Genomic DNA, 27,372 nt, shown 5'->3' on the forward strand with positions numbered 1-27,372 from the left:
TCACTTGGCATCTTGGGGGTTGGAGTCTTTCTATGGTCATGGGTCTTGGATATCTCACTTTGATCCAATTCTATAAGAAGAAAATTTTTATGGGTTTTCCCCTTGGCTTCGACACTATATCTTGTGTTCATTATCTTTTAGTGACCTTCTTGGTTATGTTTTGGTAATTGTTTGATGAAAAAACATAATAACAATTAATAAGAAGCCAACAACTTTCACAAGCAATTATCAAAGAAAGAGAAATCTACCCTAATAAGAAGACATCTTGATTTCTCAATAGCTCGAGCTCCACCCTAGCACATCATCCCAGCCAATACCATTTTGTGATGTGTTCAAACCATCGAGGTTACATGGAAATCCACCTAGCTATCTGCCACTTCAACCTTGCTTCAACCAATTGCTTGGTCATGCTTCCTTACACCTGTGTAGGTGGGCCCCACCACTGCCACCTCAACCCAAGAATAAAATCCTAGCAGAATTGCGCCTAGCTCCACGAGAAATCACCAAGGACAAGGCGTCGAGGCGAAGTCAGCGGCGCTTCCACCAGGGTGACACCACCCTTCCACGTGACTCCCCTCAAGGAGTGTCACGTGTCACTCATCTATAGTCAACTTGGCCCTACCAAAATCCCAAAACCAAGTGACACATGTCCCACCTCCCAGGTCGCCACGTGGCTTTGAGACCATGTGGCCTGCCACGTTGGTCGTGTGCCCCTGGTCCTCCACTACACGATAAAATTCAAATTTCATGTTATAGAGAAATTTGAGGGGTCCTCCGCCTTACCGTGACACACCTTCCCACAAACCCCACCGCACCACGTCTTCCTAGCGAATAAATCACAGCAGGATTGTCCCGGGCTCCCATTGAATTGTCCGGGGTAAAACCTTTAGGACATGTGGACAGCGAGAATGCCTCCTTGGCATCTATGACTCAGATCTTTCCCGCTTGCGCCCTTGGACAAGGTTTTTGGCCATATGGTTCGACAGGGAGCCCACTCCTTTAATCCCCAACAAATGAATCTCGACCCCCACTCTCAGCACTTGGACATAGCGCATGTTCACATGACACATAATCTCAAGTCCCTTTTGCTTCTCAAGGCCCTAGAATTCCAGCCCTCGCGGCGCTTGTTTATGTGTATATTTATGTGTTAGTCTCACCATCCCTCCTGAGATTTTGACAAGGCTCAACCCGACCCATTCAATATACATATACACATATTTCCATAATGTATATAATCAGCAATGAGCCATCTCTCTTAAGCTTATAAGGACTTGGCCTAGCTTGTAGTTATATAGACATTTAGACATACATATATATGTATTTGAAATGTTATCCTTCTTGAGCTTGATAATGTTAAAATAGGGCTTAATAGCCAATTCTTTTTAATTTCATAACTCATACAACAAAGATTTGCCCATTAGTCAAATTTCAAGCTCATAACAATTCAAAATTCTATAGGCCTCTTAGGCTAATGGTGAGTAGAAAACAAGCTCATGGATATATGCAGGAATCCATTCATTTACTCAAGAAATACATAGGAAATCAACACTCCTCAAGCAAGCAAAAAATCTCATTTCGTAACGTATCAGAAGCATTGAACAAACACATTGGATCAAGATCAATGCAGGCCTTCAGCCAATACATTAAACACATTTTGAACATTCAAGGTGAAAATCTTGAGTATTACTTATCTTAGAATTTGAAAGGTTGGGGAACTGAGATTGGAACTTCGACTCTCCACCCAACCTTGGACACACTGCAGCTAAGCCTTTCTTGCAATAGTCAACCCCGAGCAAGATTTTGGAGCTTGAGGATGAGTGCTCAAGGGATTAAACCAATGTTGTCAACTAAAATAGGGACTCCAAAGGATCATCCACCTCCCCCACTAGCTACTTTTAGTGCACTCAGTTTCTCACATGGAATCCAGAGGTCCACCACCTCAACAAGGAATCCAGAGGTCCACCACCTCCAACCATTAGCTACCTCAATAAAATTGGAGCTCTACCATCACAGGCTGAATCTAGAGGCTTATACCTCCACCCTCAAATCAATAAGGGAATCTAGAGGCTTATATCTCCACCCTCAAATCAATAAGGGAATCTAGAGGCTTATATCTCCACCCTCAAATCAACAAGGGAATCCAGAGGCTCACACCTTCACCCTCAAGTAAGCAAGGAATCTAGAGGCTCACACCTCCACCCTCAAGCAAACAGGGAATCCAAAGGCTCACCACCTCCACCCTAAACCGAATGAGGGAATCCAGATGCTAAACACCTGCACCCTCAAAAATTCTTTCACACAGTGGTTCCACCCAATCCTGGGCATCCAAAACCCACTATATAAACCAAAAAACAAGCAAAGGGGGCTAAAGAACTCTTCTTACCAGGAATCCAAGAAACATGCCTCCACTCAAATTGTTAAGGGAATCCATAGAAACCTATCTCCACCCTCTAGCCTTGTAGGGAATATGGAGACTACTATCCTCACCTAAGAGATATACCTACCATCTCCCAATGCTCAACCAAATGATTTCTCTACCCAGCTATGTCTACTACAACCTTGTTTCTGAGAGTTCCTTGGTGTTCTTCCTTAGCAGTGCCCCGTTGTGTTTGCATTCTCTGCTTCAGAGATAGTATTCCCCTCAATGTGTGAGAGTGCTCTCTTCATGAATGCTCCCTTCCTCCTGCAGTGTGTGGACTGTCATGATCTCTCTCCATTATGCAGTTGCAACTGTTTTTGGTTGTATGGAAGACATTGCTATCAGCCCTTTCTTCTCGTCCATGGTGATTTTGTCGTATCTAATTGGTGGTGGGGATGTTGTGTGTCAGCATTGCCCCTTCCATTTCATGTTTGATGACTTCAGGCTGTCCCAACTACCACTGCAGCCTATCCTCCTTAATTTTTTGTCCTCTCTGCCTTGTGGATTTATCCAATAGAGGCATGGCTCTTTTTCTCTTTCTTGCTCAATTAGTTTATAAAACCATTCCATTCGAGACACACCTACTAGCCTTCAATGGTTGTCATGAAACAAGTCAACCTTCCTTCAAATCCTAAGCAAACTCCTTCCTCAAACTTTGGAATTTGTGTCCCAATTCTCAGGTATTTTAAGTATAATCAAAATATATGAAATATTTACAATAAAGGGGAATTAGTCTAGGGTTGTCACAGATGGATTGTCTTATGCCTCTTGTAGTAGTGCTAAGGTTCTTGCCCTAGTAGAGGACATGGGTGGAGCTAACTTAGTTACCTCTTCCTTGTGGGAGTATGAAGGCTTGGGAAAGATCATGGAAAGCATAGTTTGACGAGTCTTCGGTTAAGTGTGATGGCTTACTTCAAAGAACTCGATTATCGCATTCTTGATGTTCCATTGATGTCTTAATGTTTATGTTGATACAAAAGTCGATAACCTAGGGTTTGAGGACCTATTCCCACCAAAATGGGTAACCCCATAGGAGAACATTTTCTCCTACATTTGACAGCCAGTTGGAAAACCAGCCAACCAACAACCCCTAATAGCCACTATTTGAAGATCATATGCCATGCGCCTCCACAATCTGCACTAGCCATCTGCTTCTCACAATCTGGCATTTACAGTCGGATGAAGGTGGCCTATTATCCAAAAGGTACTTTGATCATTTTGCAATCGAGTGCTTATTCTTGTTTGTTTTGGGCGTTTAGTATGAATGAACGGGTAATCTGGAAGATTGGTTGATCTTGACCGTAAATTTGTTCTCTCACCATACTAGAGGTGTTAAACTTTAGCCCTAGTCCAATTGGACACCCCTTAAGACCTTAGGGTTATAGAAGGGGCACTACTTGGAAAACCCAGATTGAGATTGCGTGTTCATTTTCCCCAATATCATACTTTCCACTTTCCATCATGCACTATAAGCCCCATATGCCACACCCATTTTTCAGGTCTAACTTGTAATTGGTTCTTTGGGATTTGGCACCCCCTTGTTCACACTCTTTGAGTAGGGTCGGAAAACTATTGCCTTGGAGGTTGATGCAACTAAAAAAGTGGAAAATCATATCATGGCCACAATAAAAGAAAAACAAGAAAATTAAAATGCAAAAGATGGTCGAGACAAAAGTTAGCACGTGGGGAAAAGCCTAGCATGAGCTTTAACCTCCTCATTGGCCATCACCCACTTCCTGAGCACATGATGCTCATTTACATAAAAAGGAACCCTTGCATGTCCCAACCCAGACGAGCGATAACCTGACTCATCTTAAGGGGTAATACAAATGCTACATCATAAAGAGAAAGCTCTAACCCTTGAGCTATATGTGGTAATACACAACATTATCAAGAAGTAAAAGGCACACAAGAGGTGTGGAAAAAGCAGGCCGAGCAAGGTAACTCATGTCTCCACGATTGCTCCATCCTTTACATCCATGCACTCAAGATGTGGACACCCCATCAACTAGTCCCTTGGTCCACGTCACCTAGCCATGATGCCTTTTCCTCTTTAGAGTCACATATATACACTAACACCTATTAGTCAAGGGGTTGACCCTGGAACTGTCACTTCCCCTTGAGGTTGGAAACACCTAATAGGGTTGACCATTAACCACCTCTATCAAGGTAGGGAACACCTTTACGAGACTTGGTCTAGTTAGATATCAGAAGGTGATCCTTGTTTGAAGTATTAACATGCCCTAAACATTCAAGCTTGGTCTACATAGATGCATATTGGTCTTGGTCTCAAATGGATGGTTTTTTTCTCCAATCCATGTTGTTTTTGTCAAGTGGTCCACAATAGCCCAAACCTTGACGGCACCCACTCCACAAGTACTCAGGCCTTTAAAAGAGATATATGGCTTAGCAAATGCAGTGTTGAGAGAGTTGAGCCTCCTGACAACATGAGCAGATGTTACATGTCCCAGAGCACCCTCAAGACCCAGGACATTGGTCTACTTTGACCTAGGACAAAGGATTCTTCATGATGACACCACTAGACCCAGTGTGTCCCCAGGTTGGCCTTGACACAACCTAATGGGCAGGGACCTGATTTAGAGTCTATATTGAGATGGTCTCCCATTGAGAAACAAAGGGGTGCTAGTTGCACTTGGAGAAGTCCTAATGCTAGAGTGAGGAGGCCTTATTTGGACACTTGCAGGCCCATGGAAACCACATGATTATTAGTTTGTGTAGCTCGGACAAGTGTTCTAGTCTCAGGTGGTGTCTATGAGGCTAGATATATAGATGGATTAATTGTCTCCAACACCTAGAAAAAGCTTCTAAGGAAAATTGTCTTAATTAGAATTAATTAGCTAGCTTAATTATTTTCCTAAGTCTTAACTAGAATTAATTAGCTAGTTTAATTGTTTTCCTAGTTAGTGCGAGTTCCCAGTAGAGGTCGAGTTTGCATGGTCGAACATATGGATCACTTCAGGGTTCAAAAGGAGGGCTGAATTTAATAAGAGGGGCCAAGCTGCTTATAGGAGATCAAATCAACTAGCAAAAGTTAAGAAATTAATTTTCTGAAGGTTTGCCAATTTACGACAAACATTTGTAATAATTTTCAATTACAGAATTGTTGGAGCATAGCAAAAATACTCATCTACAGCACTAGTTTTCCCTTTACTAGGGTTTTTTCCAAGAACATTTGTCCAAAAATATCGATGTCTATTATTCCATGTGTGTGCAATATTTTCTCAATTCCTATGATTTAATTTCGTGAAGTTGTGGTAGTGTTTTATTCAGTATTTGCTGCATATAAATTGAAGAAGACAAATAATATAATTCAGATAGGTGAATAGTAACAAGTAACTACAACAGCATTAAAATTTCACATGGTATCAAAGCATATCTGAGGGCAGAAGAGGTTTTGTGCAGGTAGAGGAAGAGAAAATCCAAGGGTTTAAAACACATTTCATATTCTTCAGTTTATTTGGGTTTAGTTTTATTTCTAAGGGTTTATAAAATGGCCTCAACAGGATTGAGAGATTGGGACAAATTGGATGGAGCCTCAAATTTGTGTCTGGAAACCCAGAATTACCTTGTTCTTGGAAGAAAATGGTCTTAAGGAGTATGCGACTAGTGTGATTGCCATAATGGCAGATCTAGCACAACGCACAACATACAACAAGGAAGATGCCAATGCCAAGAGGACAATCCTTAATGGAGTCAAGGACCATATAGTTTCACATATCGTTGAGTTAGAAATAATGAAGAAAATGTGGGGCATTATTTTGAAGTTGTTCTAGGATGCTACTACTAATAGGAACTTGATTCTCAAAGAAAAATTGAGAAATACCAAGATGAACAAGGGTGAAGACATCATTAGCTACCTCACCAGGCTGAGACTGGTAAAGGATGAGTTAGCTATAGTTGGAGATAAACCGGATGATGACAAGATGGTGTGAATAACCCTAAATGGGTTTACTAAGCAGTGGGATGTCTTCGTTCAAGCCATCAATGGACGAGACAACTTACCGTATTAGGATCGATTGTGGAGTGATTTCACTCAAGAGGAGCTTAGATTGAGTCTTGTTAGTGGCAGAAATAGTAGGACTCATAAAAATGAGGAGTAACAAGAAAATGTGGCCTTAGTAGGAAAAGGGAAAGCAAGGAACGAGTTTAGAAGAGAACCGAACCCAAAAGGTGAGAAGAAGAAGAAGGACCATTCCAAGGTCAAATGCCACGGCTATCATGAATTTGGCCACTATGTTAATAATTGTTCGCAAAGAAAGAAGAGTGAAAAGAAGAGCAAGAAGCAGACAGTAGCTTCAGCAAGTGCAGATGAGCTCTTGTAAAATGGAACAGGAATTCGCACTAATTGCTTATATATATAGCTCGACCTCATGGGATGCTTGGTATATAGATAGTGGGGCGTCATTTCATATGACAGGAGTTAGGGAGTACTTCTCCATCTATAAGGAGGAGGACATGAGATTCCAGCTTCAAATGGGGAATAAGTCCAAGTGCAATCCAATTGCAAGAGGGAATGTTCTATTTGAGAGGGAGAATGGCAAGTCGATTCCTATTCATGATGAGTTGCATGTGCCAAGCTTGGCCATGAACCTGACTTTTGTATCTATCCTTCAAGATAAAGGTACGATGTACTCTTTAGACGGGCACAGGTGTTGACTAGGCACAAGGATTGGAAATCACCCATAACGATTAGAGTTAGAAGCGGTTGATTGTATAGGTTGCAGATGGATACTCCTAAGACGTTGGTTAGTAGCAGTAATCCTAGAGATCAAGGGGGAGTTGGCATAGGAGGATGGGCCATATACATCATGGAGCACATAGATTGCTTCGCGAGACAGAGACAAGTGTTTGAGAGGTCAGCACAGAGCATGATGATGTATGCAGGGGATGTGTGTTGGGGAAGTTTGTGAAAACAACTTTTCCAAGGAGTGACACTAGATCCAAGGGTGTTCTTGATCTAGTGCATTCAAATATATGTGGACCGATGTCGACAAAGTCTCTCAAGGGATACAAGTACTTCGTTACTTTTATCGATGATTTCTCTAGGAATACCTAGATATACTTCCTGAAGACCAAGGATGAGGTCTTCAGTCGCTTTCAGGAGTTTAAAGCTCTAGTGGAGAATGTGACAAGCAGGAAGGTGAAGGATCTTCAATTGGACAATGGAGGTGAGTACACAAGAAAAGAGTTCCAGAAATTTTGTACCAAGACAAGAATCAAGAGAGTGGATGGTTCCTTACAACCCAGAGCAAAATGGGGTTGTCGAGAGGAAGAATCATTCAATATTGTAGGCAATGAGGGTTATGTTGTATGACTAAGATATGCCACATTATTTATGGGCAAAGGCACGCAATATGACAATTTACATTCAGAACAGGGTTCCACATAGAGCATTAGGCAAGATGACACCAGAGGAGGCATTCACTAGGAAGAGGCCAGATGTCAGTCATTTAAGGATATTTGGCAGCTTAGTGTATTGTCACATTCCAGGAGATAGACATTCCAAGTTAGATCAAACTACAGAGAGGGGGTACTTTGTGGGATATAGCGAGACCTCAAAGGAATTTCAGATATTTATTCCAAGGGCCAGGAAGATTATTGTTAGGCATGATGTTGAGATCACAGAAGACAAAGCATATAGGAGGTCCAAAGATTTGCCAACAACATATGATTAGAGTGAGAAACCAGCAGAAGCTCTGAGAGTTGAGCAGTAGGATCAGGGGCAATAGAGCACGAGTATAGTTACCAGTATAAGCACAAGCTCAGGTGCAAGAGTTCTTGCGAGTTCATAGAGTATGGAGCAACAGATGCAACAAATTCGTGAGATGCATCAGGAGGAAATAGGGGTTGACATTCCATCCTCTACAATTGGCAAGAGGAACCATGAGGTTCAGTAGACACTCAGCGATGCGCAAGGGTTTGTAAGAGTTCCTAGGACGAGCAGTAGGTAGTAGAGACAAATAGAGAGGTACATTGGCTACATGGCATTAGTCAATCAGTTAGTAGATATCGAGCCTTCCAGCTATCAGGAGGTCATACAGCAACAGGTGTGGCGAGATGCAATGGTTGAGGAATATACCTCAATCACGTAGAATGATGTTTGGGAGGTTGTGCCTAGACCGACAGATAGGGCAGTAGTTGGATCATGTTGGATCTTTAAGATCAAGCACGATGCAAATGATATGATTGAGTAATACAAGGCAATGTTTATGGCCAAGGGGTTCTCTCAAAAGGAGGGAATAGACTATGAGGAGACATTCGCTCCTATGACCAAGTATACTTCTATACGATCTGTGATCTCACTTGTAGCACAAATGGGATATCATCCATCAAATGGATGTCAAGACGACATTCCTTAATGGTTAGTTGGAAGAGGAGGTATACATAGAACAACCAGAGGGCTTTGTAGCGCACAGCAGTGAGACCCATGTGTGCAAGTTGAAAAGAGCTTTGTATGGACTCAAGTAGGCTCCGAGGGAGTGGTATGAGCACATTGTCAGATACTTGCAAGGAATGGGCTTCGTGAAGAATGAGGCAGATGCCAACCTCTACTACTTAGTGGTTAGGGGTAAGGTTCTCATTCTTATTTTGTATGTGGACGACTTGTTTTTAACAGTTCACTCAGGCTCATATAGGAGTGCAAGAGGGACCTTGCAACAGAGTTTGAGATGAAGGATTTGGGGATTATGCACTACTTTCTAGCTATGGAGGTGTGGCAGACAGATGGGGAGATTATCCTTGGACATGGGAAATACTGCATCAAGATCCTAAGGAGATTCAGGATGGAGGATTGCAGAGCCATGTCTACACCCATGATCACGAATTGGAGGAAGATAGATGCATCCAGGGAGAAGGATTTACACCCCACCTTATACAAGTAGTTAATTGGATCTCTCATTTATTTGGTCAACACCAGACCAGATATATCCCATGCAGTAAACTCTCTCAATCAGTTCATGGTGGAACTGATGAGAGTGCATTGGATAGCGGCAAAGCATGTGATGCAGTATTTGTGTGGTACAATCGAGTATGGGATCAAGTATGCTCGAGCTGATGGTATCAGGTTGGTGGGCTATATTGACGCAAACTAGGCAAGTAATATAGCGGACAAGACAAGCAATTCAAGGTGTTGCTTCAACATGGGATCAAGAGTCGTATCTTGGTATAGTCGGAAGTAGAACTATGTAGCACTGATTCTGCAGATGCAAAGTACATAGCAGTTAGCATGGCGATGTGTGATGCCATATGGCTTCGGAAGCTGCTAGTAGCCTTGTTTGGTCAAAGAGTTGAGACGACAATGATACACTGCGCCATTCAGAGTTACGTCAAGTTATCTGAGAATCCAATGTTTCAATACAAGTCCAAGCATATCGACATCAAGTTTCACTTCAAGGATTATGTACAGCGCAGGATTGTTCAGCTACAGTATACCTATAGATGAGCAAGTGGTAGACATTCTGACAAAGGCCTTGGGGAAGGTTAGATTTATCTTCTTCAAAGACAAGTTGGATGTTATGCACAATGTAATGTCGCTTCCTAAATTATTTTGTTACAAGTTTAATTTCCCACAATTTTGGATAGTTTTGGAGGCCACGGAGAGTCGAGCCCACTCAATTTTGATAAAAGGGCTTAGGGAAGAAAAGAAGGCCGTATTATTTGTAGTGGAGTGTGGGGACCACCCACATAATAAAAATGCACTTGGCCAAGTGAAGAGTTTGAATAGCCTTGGAGGCAAGTCGAATGGCAAGGTGGAGGGGCCCACGTGGGAAGGAAGGCCCACGAAATTATAAATAGGAGGAGCTCATCCTCACAAAGGATTTTTTGCCAATTCAACTCATTTTAGTTGCTCGAGTTACTTAGTCAGGTCACTTGCTGCTTAGCAACGAGTTTTCCGTGCAGAAAAATCACCGTTTTCTTTGGGAGAATTCGAGTGCCACCCTAGAGAGGTTTTATCACATAATTCTAGAGGAGAGCCGAGGATATTTCCGCGCTTACATTCAGACATTCACTCAGCCATAGCGTGTTCCAGGAGGACGCAGGAGGAGCACACGTGGGGGTCATTTTGGGAGTCTTTTGGGAAGCAATTATTGGGAGAATTTTGTTGAGGAAAGTTTAGGGATATAACAGACTTTGGGTGGAGTTTTGGAGTAGGAGGAGGCAGCTACAGTTTAGTACAAATTTGCAGCTCCTAGGCTAGCGCAAAATCCCTTCACTGGGCAAACGTGGGACTTGGACGATTGTGTTGTGAAGCTGGTACTTGCCTGGGAGATAAGGGAAGCCTTTGGGGGAGTTTTTACAGCAATTTTGGAATGCTTGGGGTAGGATTTCACTGGTGTGCAGGAAGGTTGTACTTCCCAAGAAGTTTGTGGAGGACGTGATGCTTTGGGGGCCAAATTTCAGGGGTCAAAACTAGGCCAAACCCTTTCTGGGTTTTGGTGGGTTTTGCCTAAGGAGCTTGGGATTAATTTGGGGAAATTTTCTGAGCACCAGAGACGGGGTTTTCAGCAACATCTTCACAGGAGACAATGCACTTTTGTTGGGGCGGCGCAGGGCATCATTAAGATAGTTGATTTTCTCATTCGGGCTTGTAGTTTGATGATTGATGACTTGGGCTTTGCTACGCTTTCCTTTTGGGCAAGCCCAGGTGCACTCCTCCCACATTATTGTATTATTGCTCCAAATTCATAATAAAATGGCTCAGCTGCTTCTCACTTTCAGTCTATTTATGGGTGTGCTCTAAAGTTTGAAATTTTTTGTTGTTGAATTTGTTGTTTGCTTTGCATATCACTGTTTTTCCTAGTTTGGAACATTACAGTGGTATCAGAGCCCAGATCTTGGCTCAGCCATGGGAGACTTTTCCTATGAGTGAGGAGGACAGGCAAAATATCACCTACAGGAGACAAAGGTACCAGAGCCGGGAGAGGGAGTTAGAGATTACACTAGACACTGAGGAGCGTGGGAAGGTTGTGGTAGTAGAGAACATGGTGGAACCTAGGAGTAAGGAGGAGATGGCCTTTGACAGCCTCTTGAAGGCCCTTAGTGACTTAGCGAAGGGACAGAAGGAGATGTTGGATCAGATCAAACAGTAGGACCGAGACCGAAGCATCCACCGGGATTTCCTATTTGGGGAGACTTTTGGGGCCTCCTAACTGCGTGACCACCCTTCACCGGCTACTCACCCACCAGCCTCAAGTGGGCCAATTAGGACCAAGCTTCCTGCTTTCCTACCGACAGCACCTAGTGAGCAGGGTGGACCAGATGACCAGATGCCCATGGGGGAGTATTTCAGGGAGTGGCAATCCATGGGGGAAGATTTCAAGCCAGCCCTATCTTTTAGAGACTACTGTCAGCTCAAGCATAATGAGAAAGGCAGGAATTATGGAGGTCAGGGCATGCAGAGCTCCGAGTTGCAGCGTACTATTGGGAGGATGTACTTCCCCACGTATGATGGCACTACCAAGGGCACAGTTCGAGCTTGGGTGGAGAAGTTGGATACTTATTCCCAACTCAATAGGATGACAAAGGTGGAGGCCATTAAAATGGCTACCCTACACTTGGAGGGGGAGGCACACAACTAGTGGTTTCATAGCTTGTCCACTTTGGGGCATGCCAATGTGACTTCCTATGAAGATTTTAGAAGGAGAGTGGTGGAGCTTTTTGATCAAAGGGATCTGTAGGCTCACTTCAGGGAGCTCACCCAACTCAAACACACAGGTCATCCAAAACAGTATATAACGAAGTTTCTAAGTGTGTCAATCATGGTGCAAGATTTATCAGCGGTTAGTAGGGTGTACACGTTCATAGAGGGGTTGCTTGAGCAACTGCGTAGACTGGTGAAGTCACGCAGGCCTTCTACTCTACAGGAGGTCGTGACTAGCACTAGAGACCTGCAGGGGGTCATCCCCAAGACTCGGGCACCTATTCCATCACGTACTCCCTACCCTCAGAAGGGGGGTGATATTAGACCACCACCATAGAGAGCAACCCAAGGATGCGGACAGTTAGATGAGGAGACTCGGAGAGACCTCAAGAGGAGGAAATTGTGCTTTACTCGTCAAGAGGCATAGGCACCAAGCAATCGGTGCATAGTGGGCAAGGCCCATTATATCGAGGTCTTTTCGAATAGTGATCAGGAGGATGATGTGGAGCTGGAGTATGGTGGGGGAGACAGTGAGGGTCCGGCAGAGAGGGGACCACCACCACCACCACCACATGGGGGAGCATCTTTTACACCATCTGGGGGAGTCCTTGCTTCCTTGTGCGGGGTCCCCAAATTTCTGACCCTAAGGATCAGAGGCACAGTGCAAGGGCAGCGTGTCTCAATCCTAGTAGACAGTGGGGCCACCCACAATTTCATTGATGCTCAAATGGTCCAGAGGAGGGGGGACACCACAACAGAGTTTGAGGGGTTTTTCATTCGGGTGCCGGGGGACACGACTATGCAGTGCACTCGGTATGTTCCCACTTTGATAGTGACCATGGGGAACTACTCGATGATGGACCATTTCTTCGTAGTGGACATGTCGGACACCAACATAGTGATGAGTGTCCAATGGCTATACTCCCTTGGACGAGTCACCACCGATTGGAGGAAGTTGGAGATGGAGTTCACCGGGCTGGATGGCAAGCTGGTAGTCCTTAGGGGAATGCACTTGTATCCTCCACAAACAGTTTGTTAAATTTTGGTATGTTCTATGCTTAGAGCAATTTACTTCAATTTTTCATATTAGCCTAATGACAATACTCAGATTAGCAATCACATCAGCATGATAGTAAAGTGCAAATAGAACATAAACATAAACAGCAAAAGACAAGCCAAGACAAGAGGACACAAGATGTGGCACCAGCTAAGGACAAACCCCAATTTGGGGAAACCCTTGATCAAATCTTCTTTAGTCTTCAATAGTTCAACAGAAAGAGAGAGAGAGAGAGAGCACAATTATTCAAAGTCAATACTGACTTGCCAAATAAAAGATCTTCACCATGAAGATGACACAATGGAGTTATACTGCTGGCACCAAGGACTACAGCTCGGAATACTAATAGAGCAACCCTCAATCTTCAACTGATTGTAGCTTATCAAGCTTCTAGAATAAGGTTCTCCAAGGTGAGACCCTTACACCACCATGTTGCTCCTTGCTGGTTGAATCAACCTCAACACAATCCTTCTAATATCGTGTTGTTGGCTATGGCCTGTAGCCTAGCTCAGCAAGACTGGGCCTGAATAAGGTTCAAAGTATTGTCTCCTAACAGTCTCAAAATCTGCCCAGATTTGTCTTGCAATTGTTCTCCAAGGGAAGGTTGTCCCCTTTACGATTCAAAGCAGCGTTCTAGCCCTTAACAATGGCTGAACAATGGCTATGCCCTCCTCTTATTACAGTGGCATCCAACAGCCCTCAGAACAGGCATGTAGCAGCTTATTAGAGTGACTGTTAACCCTCCAGCAAGTGCTCAATCAAACCTCCTAGCTTCGGCCTTCACGAACAAGGCTTCGCCCTACCAACCAATAGTTCTGCCCTCTAATTGGACCCCTGAAACAGCCCTTAAATGTCCACACTAACCAGACTTCTTCTTGCTACGGTTTAGGCTCTTTTGGCTGTGGATATAGACATCCTTTGAATGCGGCCAGAACTCCCTTCCACTACGGCTATATCTCTCTCCTTCTACTGTGGCTAAGTATCTCTTTAGACTGTGGTTAGGGCTTCTTCTGACTGTGGCTAGGGCATCCTTCATTGACTGCGTTTAGGGCACATTGAGACAGCGTATTCTCCTTTCCTTAACTGCGGCTAGGTCTCCATTAAGACAGTGTTTTAGACTTCATCTTAACTACGTATAAGTGCCTCCTCTTGTTGTATATGAAACCCTTCTTGACTGCGTAGAGGTGTCTCCTCCTAGGACTGCAGCTAGGTCACTTTAGAACTGCGGATAGAGCTCCCTCCTTGACTGCAAAGAGCCTTCTTTTTTGACTACGTCTAGGGCTAGGGCTAGATCTCCTCTAGGGCAGCGTATTCTCCTTTAGATCTCTCCTACCACCAAAACCCAAACAAGTGGAGAGAGATCACAAGAGGTGTGTCTAAAATGACTTGTAAGCCACCTCTATTTATAGTGCAACGTTGAGATAAGTTGGGTTGATTTGGTTGCTAGCCGACCTTGACGAATTGTCATATAACACAAATAAATTCATATCTCCATGAATACATGTCGGAATCCGATGATCTCTAAATCAATCCTACACCTCTCGACGAGAGGAATCCAAGAAAAATATTAGCTGCCATAAATAAGACGACCCACATCAAGTTTGGCCCTAGTTGCCAATTTTAACACAGTTTCAGTACATCGGATGGAGGCATATTTGACGCACGGAGACATAGTGTGGGTCTTGGAGTTGAGGATTTCATAGGCTGGGGGACAGGCCCAACCACCACACCCAGACATACAGGCCATCTTAGACAGATACTCGGTGGTATTTGGGGACATCCCACCGAGGCAGCCACCAGACAGGGGATTCGAGCACACCATTGAGTTGGAGCCTAGTGTGCAGGCAGTTATCACCACCCCTTATAGGCACCCCAAGGCCTATAAGGACGAGATTGAGCGGGCCATCAGGGAGTTGTTGGCGTTGGGCCACATTAGGCTGAGTTCCAACCCCTTTGCTTCTTCAATGGTGCTAGTGAAGAAGGACGGAACCTTACGCATGTGCATTGATTACAGGGCACTCAAAAAGAAGACTTTGAAGAACCGATACCCCATCCCGCACATTGATGACTTGATGGATGAGCTTAGAGGAGCTAAGTACTTCTCTAAGATAGATTTACGCTCGGGGTAAGATCAAATCAGGGTGAGGGATCAGGACATCCCTAAGACAGCCTTTAGATGCCACTACAGGCATTTTGAGTTTCTAGTCATGCCCTCTGGGTTAACCAACGAACTTGCCACCTTCCATTCGTGTATGAATCATGTGTTTCAGGGCCAGTTGAGGAGGTTTGTATTGGTGTTCTTCGACGACATCTTGATCTACAGTGGAACCTGGGAGGAGCACCTGGAGGCGATGTTGCGTATTTTGGAGGAACAATAGTTTTATGCCAAATTGTCCAAGTGTGAGTTTGGGCTGACGAAGATGCTCTACTTGGGGCACATCATTGGCGCAAACGGGGTGAAGGTGCATGAGGATAAGATACGGGACATTCGGGACTGCCCATTGCCTAGAGATGTGACAGTGTTGAGGGGGTTTTGCGGCATGCATTTGCACCTATTACCGAAAGTTCGTCAAGGGATTCTCGCAGTTGGAGGCACCCCTCACGGATTTGACCAAGAAGGGGGCTTTACTCCCTTACAAAAGTGATAATTAGGGTTTGAAACCTAGGGTTTCTTATTCCCCTACTCCTTTGCTAGGGTTTAGTGACTAGTCGTCTTAAACCATCCCATTGACTCCATCAACCAAGGTTAGGGTACTAGCCTTTTGTTACATGGTTGATCATCTTGAAAATCATCTTAAATTTCACTTTTCTTCTCCCCAAACCTCATTTTTGGCCTTTTAAGGTAAGTTGGTAGCTAGTGCTAAGGCACATTTCTCAATTAGGGTTTGTACATTGAACTAATTTGAAGTCGATTCACCTTTTTGAGCTTTAAAACATCAAAATCTAGCAATTTGCATGGTTGAAATTGCTTCCCTAGGGCTGATGTCATTAACCCTAAGTAATTCTTAGGCTAGAAATGTTGAATTTTGTAACTATGGTCGGTCTTCATAATTAATATTTTAGCCCTTCAAATATATGCGATAATAAATATAAGACATCTTCATGTCGGTTTCAAAAGAGAATTTTGAATTTTAAATTTTGAATTTTTGGCACCAAGAAGATCAAGTCGACCCTCCATCAAGTCAAGGCGGCCCAGCTTGTAGAAACACCCATTCGGCCTCCTAGGACTCTATATATCAGTGTTGAAAATATCGGTATCGGCAAAATATCGGCAAGGGTCCAGAAAATATCTTATCGGCAATATCGGCAAAAATATCGACAAATATCGGCAAGCATAAAAAATAATTTTTTCAAATTTTTAAATATAGCCGATATTTTGCCGATATTTTCAAAATATCGCGATATTTTGCCGATATTTGCCGATATTTTGAAAATATCGCGATATTTTCTCGGCGATATATCGTTTTGCCGAAAATATCGCGATATTTTCGAATATCGCCGATATTATCAACAGTGCTATATATACATCACTCCTCCACAAGGCACAATTCAGATCACAACAATTAGTGGTATTTTGTTCACACATGCAAAGGAGAGAGAGAAAAGGAATTGTGCACGAGCAACAAGAAGTTTGTGCGAGTAACAGGTAGTGCACATGAGTAACAAGAAGTTTGCGTGAGTAACAGGAAGTGCATATGAGTAACAGGAAGTTCGCGTGAGTAACAAGAAGTGCATATGAGTAACAGGAAGTTCGCGTGAGTTGCAAGAGGCAAATTTTGTGGACAGTTTGACCAGGTTTGACCTGTATGAGTTGCTAGTCGATTTGACTTTGTTAAATTCGAATATCATATGGTATCTCTTACTGAATTTGTTGGAAAATGTAACTAGTGTCAATATTCATAATGGAAAATTATTATTAATTTGTTTATCATTATTTTATTATGTTGATTAAGCATGTTATTCATGCTTTAGAAGTCAAAAAGAGTCAAAGAAATTTGTAAAAGAGTCATGTCAAATTTTACATTTATAAAGAAAAGAAAAGAATTTTTATTCTTGTAAAATTTGGCAGTCAAGCCTCCAAGTCAGCCCTCTCTCTATAAAGTCGCCCTGTGTGGCATCTTTTCACCATCCTAGAGAGCTATATAAAGAAGTAACTTCAACCTCCAAGCAAGCGAAGATAATAAAATAACCAAGTGCGAGTTTTATGATTGAGAAAGAGAAAAATGACGAGACCAAAGTCAAGAAGGAAAGATAGAAGTCAAACAAAAGAAGGAAGACCATATTCTGAAGCATATCTTTCACACGTGCAAGTTCTCTGAAATTCTGTGACAGAGCCAAAAATCTGAGACATCCTGCAATCTATGATATGACTGAAAATTCTCCAATGTTGGTAACAGGGCCGAGGTTTGAATTCTGCAGTTGGATCGAAGTTTGAAGAAGTGTGACTATATTTTATTTTGACTTGGTTGGAGGGCTGACTTGGAGGAAGTATTTGGTCTTAGGTTGGATATCTCATTTTGATCTGATTTCATAGGAAGAGGATTGTTCGAGTTTTCCCCAATTGTTGGGTTTTTCCCTAGCTTGAAACCTATATCTAGTGCTCTTTGTGTCTTTGTGATCTTCATGTGTTGGTAATTGCTTGATGAAGAAGAAAAACTAAATAATAAAAAGTCAACTAATATCACAAGTAATTATCAAGTAAGGAGAATCAATTCTAATCTACAAACACATTGACTTTCCAACGGAATTGAATAATTTCTCTAAGGAAAAGGTTGTTGGGTTTTCCCCCAAGCGCGTTTTCTCAAGGTAAATCTTTTGTTGTCATTGTGCATCATTGTCTCATTGCGATTTCTACTATCCCACTGCTTTTTATGGTTTACTTTCAACTATTCTCTCTCCCTTTTCTAGTTCTTGGTACTTTTTGTCTCGGTAATTGTATTCAAGTTTTGTGAATTTCTGAAGTATAATTGCTTAATGATTAACTAGAAGTGCTAAAAGATAACCTCTGTATCATTGGAAGTAACTATCAGTTTCAAAAATTAGTACTTGTATCTATTGCACTTGTCAAATCAACACTTTTTACTTTCAATTATTCCTCTCCCTTTTCTAGTTCTTGGTACTTTCCGTCTAGGTAATTGTATTCAAGTTTTGTGATAGTCATCTTGGTGCAGCTAACATTTTGGCTCTCGCAGAACAAAGTCAGTTTTGATCAACTCACTCTTGTTTGCTTCATTCAATTTTATCTTGTGCAAATTATTAAGAGTTTTCAACTATTATTTGGACAATTTGCCACTTAGATATGTTGAGAAATCACTAGGGCAGCAATTAGGGTTGATTTCTCTTTACTTTGGTAATTGCTTGTGATCAATGTTTTAAAAACCGGAACCGGTGACCAGACCGGCCCACCTAATGAACCAGGTTTCGAACTGGAACTGGTTAGGTCTAAACGAACCGGTTTTTAAAAAATACATTAAATAATTAATTTTTAATGAAAAAATATTTTTAAGATTTAAAACCATGATTCCAAGCCAATAAAAACAAAATATGCAAGCTTTCCTCATCTACATACCATGTAAAGGTAAATAAATCAAAATGGCATCGAGTGCAATACATATCCAAAACAAAATACATAATCAATGAGGCTCTAAATGGCCTCTAGAGTCCGAAAACAATGCTCTAAGCTATGGGCTCACTGACCTACTACAAGCCTACATATCAGTGATCAACAACATGATCACTCCTCATCATGATCAAACTCGTCACCACTACGAGACAAAAGATCATGAACATGAGCTACATAAATAATATGGCTCAAAGTTTGAGGACTCCTAAAACTCCTCTACAACTTTAGTAGTAGTAGCAAAAAGAGACATCAAAACTACAAATCACTAATCAACATGGTCACTCATGAAACTCATCATTGATTCAACACTACTTGAAATACATAAACATCATCAACAAGAGATACATAAACATCATCTAGCTCAAAGTCTTTAGACTTGGATTGCTCAACCTTATAACATGATAGAAATTGAAAAGGTTTAACTTGCCTAACCAATGATTTTGGTTTGAGTGAAGGGTTCATCTCCTCAACCTTATGATGTGGTAGAAAAAGATTAGCATGCTTAACCAGTTGTTTTGCTTTGCGTGAAGGGTGCATTCTTGTTAGGGACATGGTAGAGGAGTTCAACAATCAATACCACCAACATCAACAAAGTTCAACAATCAATGCCACCAACATCAAGGTTCTTAAAGGGCTTCATGCTCTTGATCAAATGCCAATATCATACCCTCACGCATGATAGAATCAAATGGAAACATTGCAAACCCCCAAACCATGAAATCCTGAAAACCATTAAGTTTGTTGAATTTTGAGTGAAATCTAAAATTCTAGTTTCTCCATATGAAATCCAATGAGGTCGAAACCACTCTCAAACATCCTGAGTCATTTCATGGTAATGTTAAAAATTTAAGTAAAATGATGAAAATGAAAATTAAAGGAAATGTCACTTTTACTTTAAGAATTTAACATTACCATTAATTGCCAACATTGCTAGGGTTGAGATGTGTCAGGAAAATGAGAGGGTAGGCATGTTTTTCTTGGAGGGACTATTTTTGGAGGAAAACAACCCCAAATTTCCCTCAAAACAACTTCAAAACTCACAAAAATGCATTATGTGGGGTTTATGGTTGCCCTGGCAATAAACCGGCCGGTTTATGATGGAACCGGCCGGTTTATGCTGGAACTGGCCAGTTTGACCATAAACCAGCCGGTTCCATCCTAAACTAGCTGATTAGGACCGGTTTTTCTAATTTTTGGCGAAGGGAGGGGTCAAACCAGGCTTTTCTACCAGTTTGACCAGTTACCGATTCAAACCGGCCGGTTTTTAAAACACTACTTGCGATTATATGTTGGCTTCTTATTACTTTTATTATGCTTTGTTCATCAAGCAATTACCAAAAACCATAAACCATGAAAATCACAAAAGAAAATGAACACAAGATGTAGGCTCCAAGCCAAGGCAAAACCCCTCCAAGGGGAAAACCTAGTAAATTCTTCTCTTCTTATAGAATCAGATCAAAGTGAGAATTCCAAGACCCAAACACCAAGACCAAGACTTCCCACAAGACCCAAGTCAGCCCTCCTTTTAAGCTTCTCCAACAAAAGTCAACTCTAGCCGACAATGCTCAATGCCTTCAAAACTCGGTCAAACTACAGATTTTTGGCCCATGCAACTAGGTCTGCAATTTCAGCCCCTGCAACTGCTTCAGAATTTCGCACGTGTGAGAGAATTAGGGCAGATTTATTCCTCCTTCAACCTTCACTCTCTCTCCTTTGACTTTTGCTGCTTCTTGACTTTTTCTCTGGTTTTCTCTTTCTTCTTAACACATAAATCGAACTTGCTTGAGATGTTCCAAATGAGGTCAAACTGTCTTCTATTTATACACATCCAGGAAGTCGAATGCATCAATTCTGAAGTCGTCCAGGCAAGGCCGACTTGGTCTTGTGGGGACAAAATTGACATTTTTGACTCAAATAAATTTATTTTTCCACTTTCTTTTCAAAGTCCAAATGGGACTTGACTCTAATACAATAATTTGACTTATGACAAATATTCTTTTGACTCAATAAACCCTAGAAGCATGAAGAACATGCTTGACCTAATTAACAAATTGACTTGAGCATGAAACCCATGCTTGAAAAATATTTTTTTTCTTTCTTTTTGTTTTTACATAAAATATATAATTACATAAGTACAATGACAATTATGAAGACCGAACCTAGTTACAATTTTCAACAAGATACACTTTCTTCTTTGCATTATTTTTCCACATAACAAGCAAGTTTGCGAAGGACTATTCCACACATTAAATTTATGAAGTTTTACTTTGTTTGGCCACTAACTTGCTGGTCAAACAGCTTTTGTCTTGCTGTTTTTTCAAATGTTTTTTGCAGATTTACAGGATAGAATAGCAGGTACAGACATTAGGGACACCCCGCTGAGGTTGGCAAGCACAAGCCCAAAAGAAGAGGAGGATTCGCCAATGACGAATAGGGCAGAATTTCCTATATGTTCGCTGATTCTGGCTGCTGATTTTAAAAGTTTATATCAGCTCTAAGGGTGTAAAAATTAGTGCCAACAGGAAGGAAAAGGGTAAAACAAATAATATATAATATGACTTTCACAATTGTGTAATATTTAAAAATGCTTTTATGTAAGTGTTGGAATGAACTGTAGTTCCAGAGGAGAAATAAGTTTAGTTTGAATATGTTTTCTTTGACATCTGTGACCAATGGTCTGACCAGAACCCAAAAAGGGAGTACATTTACTACAGTGGACATTAAAAACAGAAGAGCACCATTCTCCCCTATTCCACCATTTAATTCTACCATGTTTCAAACAGCAACACACAAACAAATAAAAGGAATAAGCTAATAAATAATAGATGAACATATGTACACAAATATATAACATGGACACAAGTAACATACCTCAGACTACACAAAGACAGAACATTAGTCATGTAAAAGCAGCATGAATATGTATTCAGTAAAAGATGGTAACAGTATTTACTTACAGGGCAGAATTGCTTTATAACAACAATCTTGCCACTTGAATCAACCTCCTGCCTTGCTGCTACTGATTCCTCAACAATAGAACGAGCAGGTAACCATGACTTGGCGTGGTGGTGAACATTCTGAAATTCATAAAGTTGAATACTAAAAAGTTAAAGCCATTCAATTCTAAACTTCCATGAATAAGCAAGTTCAATTTGTAGTCAAATGATCCACTCTTCAAAGCTACTTTTTGAATATTGGAGAGAGTACCATAGGTTACACCACCAACCTTGCCATTTTCTGACAATATTTACGACAAGAAGAAAGTAGAAGGGATGAAATCAATTTTTCAACAGAGCAGAAAGCAAATGACACTTAATACAATAACAATAAGCTAGCTACTCAGTGCAACTTGTTATTACCCATATGTAACGATAAGGTATGTCAGACATAGGACCAACAATGCAAATGCTATCTAAATCTGTAAGTGCCTATTCTCTTTGCTTCTGCAAGACAGACATAAATAAACCATTGTACTCACAAACAATGCCTTTTTTTCAAAATCTCAATATAGAATAGATTAGGACATTGTTTCTACCCTGGCACCACCTGATTTACCCAACAATGAGTTGTCCAAAGGCATTTAAGAAGAGAGAAGCCATAATCTGTTAGCACTCTTTCAATTATTATAGCAAACATGAACAATATTTCCAAAATTCTATGGTAAGACACATGATGCTTTCATATTGTGGACATTGGCGTATACAGTTTGAAGCAGCTTATGACATCTGAACATATTTATATATAACGAGCTTAAAATTGACTTCCTAGAATAAGAATTATTTAAGATAAGATATGAGTTTAAGATTTAGGAAATAAGACAAAAGACTAAAGCTATTAGCAAAGTACTAATGCTATTGCTTGGGCAACAACTTTTTAAGCATTGTTGTTTCCTTGAGCTGGGAATAACTCATGCTTCGTATTATACATGCATGAACTATATAATGGAATATTTTCATCCTTGAAATGTAGATTTAATAGGACTAAGCAAACATTATTGCAGTATCACAACCATTGCTTTCACAAAGGAAGAATGACTGAAGCACACCTCTAAAAATTCACCACCAGCAAGGGTCATTGCTTGATGAAATCTCTCATTTTCTTTTTCAGGAGACTGATCTTCATCAATCCAGTCTATATTTATCCTCCCAACTCGAGATGACAGATGTGTATTATTAATGTACTTGGGTGGCTGATCCGTATCATACATATTAATACCATTATCAATAGCATCAATAGCCTGCAAAAGAAAGAAATCCAGATGAGAAGTTTGGCAACACATGACATCCTCAAAAGCATAAAAGATGTTCTTAGTAACACAGTTCTTTTGTTATTGAATAAAAGTACAAAAACAGCTATATTTAAAAGACTCCGGGAGCAGATATGCATAAATTGAGAAATGTTGTGAAAAAAAATCCTGAAAGAGAGACGAACAATAGGTGAGGGATCTTCTCCTACAACTATTGCCAGAGAATTTTCACCTCTGAAGATTGCCAGGACAAGAGGAGATTGGCAAAGGAAGCAGTTAAACATGTGGTTCCTTCCATTGCCTCACAAGTTGGAACTAATGTCCTTACTAGCTCATTGGGAAAACAACAACTTGCCCATGCAATTCAAGACATGCCAGATGCAAAACCACCCGCTGTTGCAGTCTCCCATGCAAATTCTATAAGATCTTACCACTGATTGGAGAGGAAATTTTTTATCATTGACTTGAAACATTGGAGACTTGCTATCACAAGATTGCAGGCTAATGTGGAGGTTTCAAACTCTTTTGAAAGCATCAAACCAAGAGTCAATCAGATGTTAGAGGCCCAAACACCCTTGATATCTCCCAAAATGTTCTCGCAAATATTTTGCAAATTCCGAAAAACTGGAGACCTCCAGAATCATATAATGAGAAAACTGGGAGCAATTAAGGAAATATTTATCCTTTGACAATCTTATCAGTCTTATTAATAAAATAATATGTGGGACTCAGGAGGGCAGTGATTGAGCGAAAGGGATTGGAGCACAAGAACTTCTTCCTCAATATTGATTTTGATGAGGCCCATGTTAAGTTAAATAGAACTTCATTATAGATATGTTAAATTGATAGAATATTGGAAATTTCTTCCCAAAGCAGTAGACAATCGTTTTGTGTACTTCAGCCAGTATAAGTATTAATGATGACCACTTTAAAGATAATTCTCTCCATAGACCACTTAGAAAATATTGTTCCTTAGTGCCCTACTCATCTTATGGCTGCGAGAAACCTTCGGTATTAAAATTTAATAGAGCTAGTCTCCATTCAAGGAAGATTAATCCTTGAGCATATCTCACATTTTAGGTATGTTCTATGCTTAGAGCAATTTATTTCAATTTTCACAGTTAGCTCAATATCTTTTCCAGATTAGCAATCACATCAGTATTAAAGTAAACTGCAGATAGAACATAAACGTAAATCACAGAAGACAAGCCAAGACAAGAGGACACAAGATGTGGCGCTAGCCTGGGACAAACCCCAATGTGGGGAAACCCTTGATCAATTCTTCTTATATATTCTTCAATAGTTCAGCAGAGAGAGAGAGAGATAGTACATTTACACCAGAAATCAACACTTTTGACTTAGCTAGAACATCATCTTTAAGAAGATGATACATGAGATCAGTTGAAGACATGCTGCTTCAACTGATTCTCCAAGGTGACTCCTTCACCTATCATTGTGTTGCATCTCGTCATCATGCTGCACCTCACAATGCTGCATCTCAACATGTTTTACTAATCATGACTGTACCCATCACTGTACTGTGTCTCCTCTTGCTGCACTATGCTAAGCTCTTCATTGCACTATGCTGCACCCAAATGCATGCTGCAATACCTCAGCATCCTGTTTCTGCTTCCATCACATCATGCTGCACTATGTATCACTGTGCTGCACCCATGTTACTATGCTGCACTATCATACAGCTGTAGTATACCATGTTGTTGCTTCCATCACAACACACTGCACTATGTATCACTGTGCGGCACCCCTGTTACTGTGCACTATGCTGCACTATCATACAGCTGTAGTATACCATGTTGCTTCTTCCATCACAACATGCTGCACCCCTTTTCATTCATTCATGCTGTCTTCAGCACCTTACTGTCCCATGCTGCCCATGCACCTTATTCCATTGTGCTGCACCTAAATATCAATGTGCTGCACCGAAGTCAAACTTTAATCCTCCATGCTGCTGACTATGATCTGCGGCTAGCCCAGCAGCAAGACAACTCAGCTATCTATAAATCTTCTCTTGCACACTCAGCAATTAAGGTACATGAGACCCCTCCTAAGACTGCGGTCTAGAACAGTGTTAAGGTCTTCACCATAACTTCAACTTGACTGCGTTTAGGGCAGCTTCAATATAACAGCGTACATGACTATTACCTAGAACCAAGACAGCGTAGAGGGCAGCTAGATCCATGACAGCGTTTAGGTCTCTCTTCTAAGTCTGCGTTTTAGGTGGCATCTTCTTTAGGCAGCGTAGCTTCTTCTTACCCAAGACAGCAACTATGTCTAGGGCATCTCCTTTCCCTTTAGTCCTGTGGCTAGGGCATTCTGCCTTCATGACTGTGTTAGGGACAGTGTTAGGTTCTTTATGACTGTGCCTTGATCTTGTAGAGAACAGCAATTAGGGCATCTCTTAGCCCTGCGTTTCCCACACTGTTCTTCCAATTATGACAGCGTATTAAGATCAGATCAAGGTTCTCTTCTTGCTGTGTTTGAGGGTTTCTTTTAGGACAGCGTTAGGGCTGTTAGGGCTTCTCTATACCAGCGTTGAACCCTATCCTTGCTGCGATATAAGAGCCTCCTTTTTGGGCAGCGAAGATTCTTCTCCATGAATGTAGATGAGGGCAGCGTATAGATCTCTTCGTCTAGGGCTAGGGTAAACCTCCTAGATCAGCGTATTCTCTTAGGGATTCTTCGTTCCATTAAAACCCAAACGAATGGTGAGGAAGAGATCACAAGAGAGTTGTGAGTGTGTCCAAATGACTTTCAAGGCACCTCTATTTATACTAAAACGTTGAGCACATGTGGGGTTTATTTGGTTGCTAGCCGACCTTGACGAATTGTCCCATAACACAAATAAATTCATATCTCCATGAATAATTATCGGAATCGGATGGATCTTTAGATCAATCCTACACTCCTCGATGAGAGGGATCCAAGAAAAATATCATCTGCCATTAATAAGATGACCCACATGGAGTTTGGCCCTATTTGCCAATTTTAACACACTTCCTAGTGGTAGCCAGTTATGTGATTCCCACTAGATTAATCCTCAAGCATATCTTACTTCCTAGTAGGAGCCAGTTATGTGATTCCCACTTTGTTGACATCTCAGGCCTAAAACAACAGCTAACTCAGATCAATCAAGGGCATTCTACGATGCCTAAGCCCCGATGCACATCTCTAAATATTCATAGTTGCTTTACAGGAAATGGCGAATTATTCAACCAAGATAGATCATTAAATATCTAGGAATTCCCTTGGAGTGGTGGTCACCATGACTAACCTTAGAGGAGGGTACATGATATATCTGACAATAAGCTTCAAAATCATATTTTGTATAACTTTCTTTTTAAAATCTTTTCGGTATCACAATTTTTTCTATCCTGTTGCATCTTCCCTTAAACTTTAATATGTAAAATATTGAAAACTCTGTACAAGGCTTTCTTTGAGGAGAGGGAAAGAGGCATCCCCTTAGTGTCAAGGAGTACTTGCAGACTTGCAAACAAGAAGGTTGGCCTTTTACTGGTGCCTACTCTCAAGGATTGGCAATGGAAGCTAAAAGGATTCTTAGGGCACTCATAATGAGTCACCACGGCAAATTATGGTTATGCAATGTCTGGATCCAGCTACTCATAGATATGGGATTGAAAAACCTTTCATGCTTTATGATGTTATTGGAGGGATCCTGACTCTATGGCAAAGCTATCAGACTCAAACAAGACAAAGCTCAGTTCAACACACAACAACACTCGGAAAATACAAAATACAAAAAAACACTCAAAATATATTCAATTTTGTGCACAATATATATATATATATATATATATATATATATATATATATTTTACTGTGGTTCACGAACATTGAGTGGCCAGTACATCCATGGGAAAATCCAGGGAGATCAACCCGAAGGGATCTACTTGTCACCAAACTAGTAAGGCCTAACCCCAAGGGCGATGAGGAGATTTGACCCTGTGACCTCCCGATAGGTGAGGTACTTAGCAATAGGAACTTGACCAACTGAGCTATCCCTTGGGGCTGTACACAAAAAATATATTAATGACACATCGAATCCATATAACTTATAAAACATTAGTCTATGCAAAAATTCATAAAATAAAATAATACAACATTTGATACTCAATATTTGTCTACGAAACAGTAAACTTCCTTCCAAAACATGTTCGACCCATCAAACTTCCATGCAAAGTCTTGGTGTCCATGCTAAGGCAGACTTGCAATTCAAGCCTACAAACTCACAAGCCTTGGTTAGTCAGCAGACTCTCAACAAGTTTGGTCACATCCTGAGCAATGTGATAAGAACCGATGGAAACAGAAAGTCCGACCGGTTTGGGGG

The 27,372-nt window shown here is 41.2% G+C and overlaps 1 protein-coding gene across 1 annotated transcript in view; it reads right to left on the reverse strand.

The window, feature by feature from the left end:
* LOC149220552 (uncharacterized) overlaps positions 1-27,372 on the reverse strand; it is a 224,277-nt gene that overhangs the window by 92,374 nt on the left and 104,531 nt on the right. Inside the window, exons 4-5 of the mRNA XM_089384799.1 lie at positions 22,806-22,997; positions 21,718-21,837 (exon numbers count right to left, since the gene is read on the reverse strand). Of these exons, the coding sequence (XP_089240925.1) occupies positions 21,718-21,837; positions 22,806-22,997 (312 nt within the window). The remainder of the gene's footprint in view (positions 1-21,717; positions 21,838-22,805; positions 22,998-27,372) is intronic.

This window comes from Pinus tabuliformis, chromosome Q (assembly GCF_031772625.1).
Source record: "Pinus tabuliformis cultivar Carrire ecotype Pingquan chromosome Q, CPIR1, whole genome shotgun sequence".
Classification (NCBI taxonomy): Eukaryota; Viridiplantae; Streptophyta; class Pinopsida; order Pinales; family Pinaceae; genus Pinus; species Pinus tabuliformis.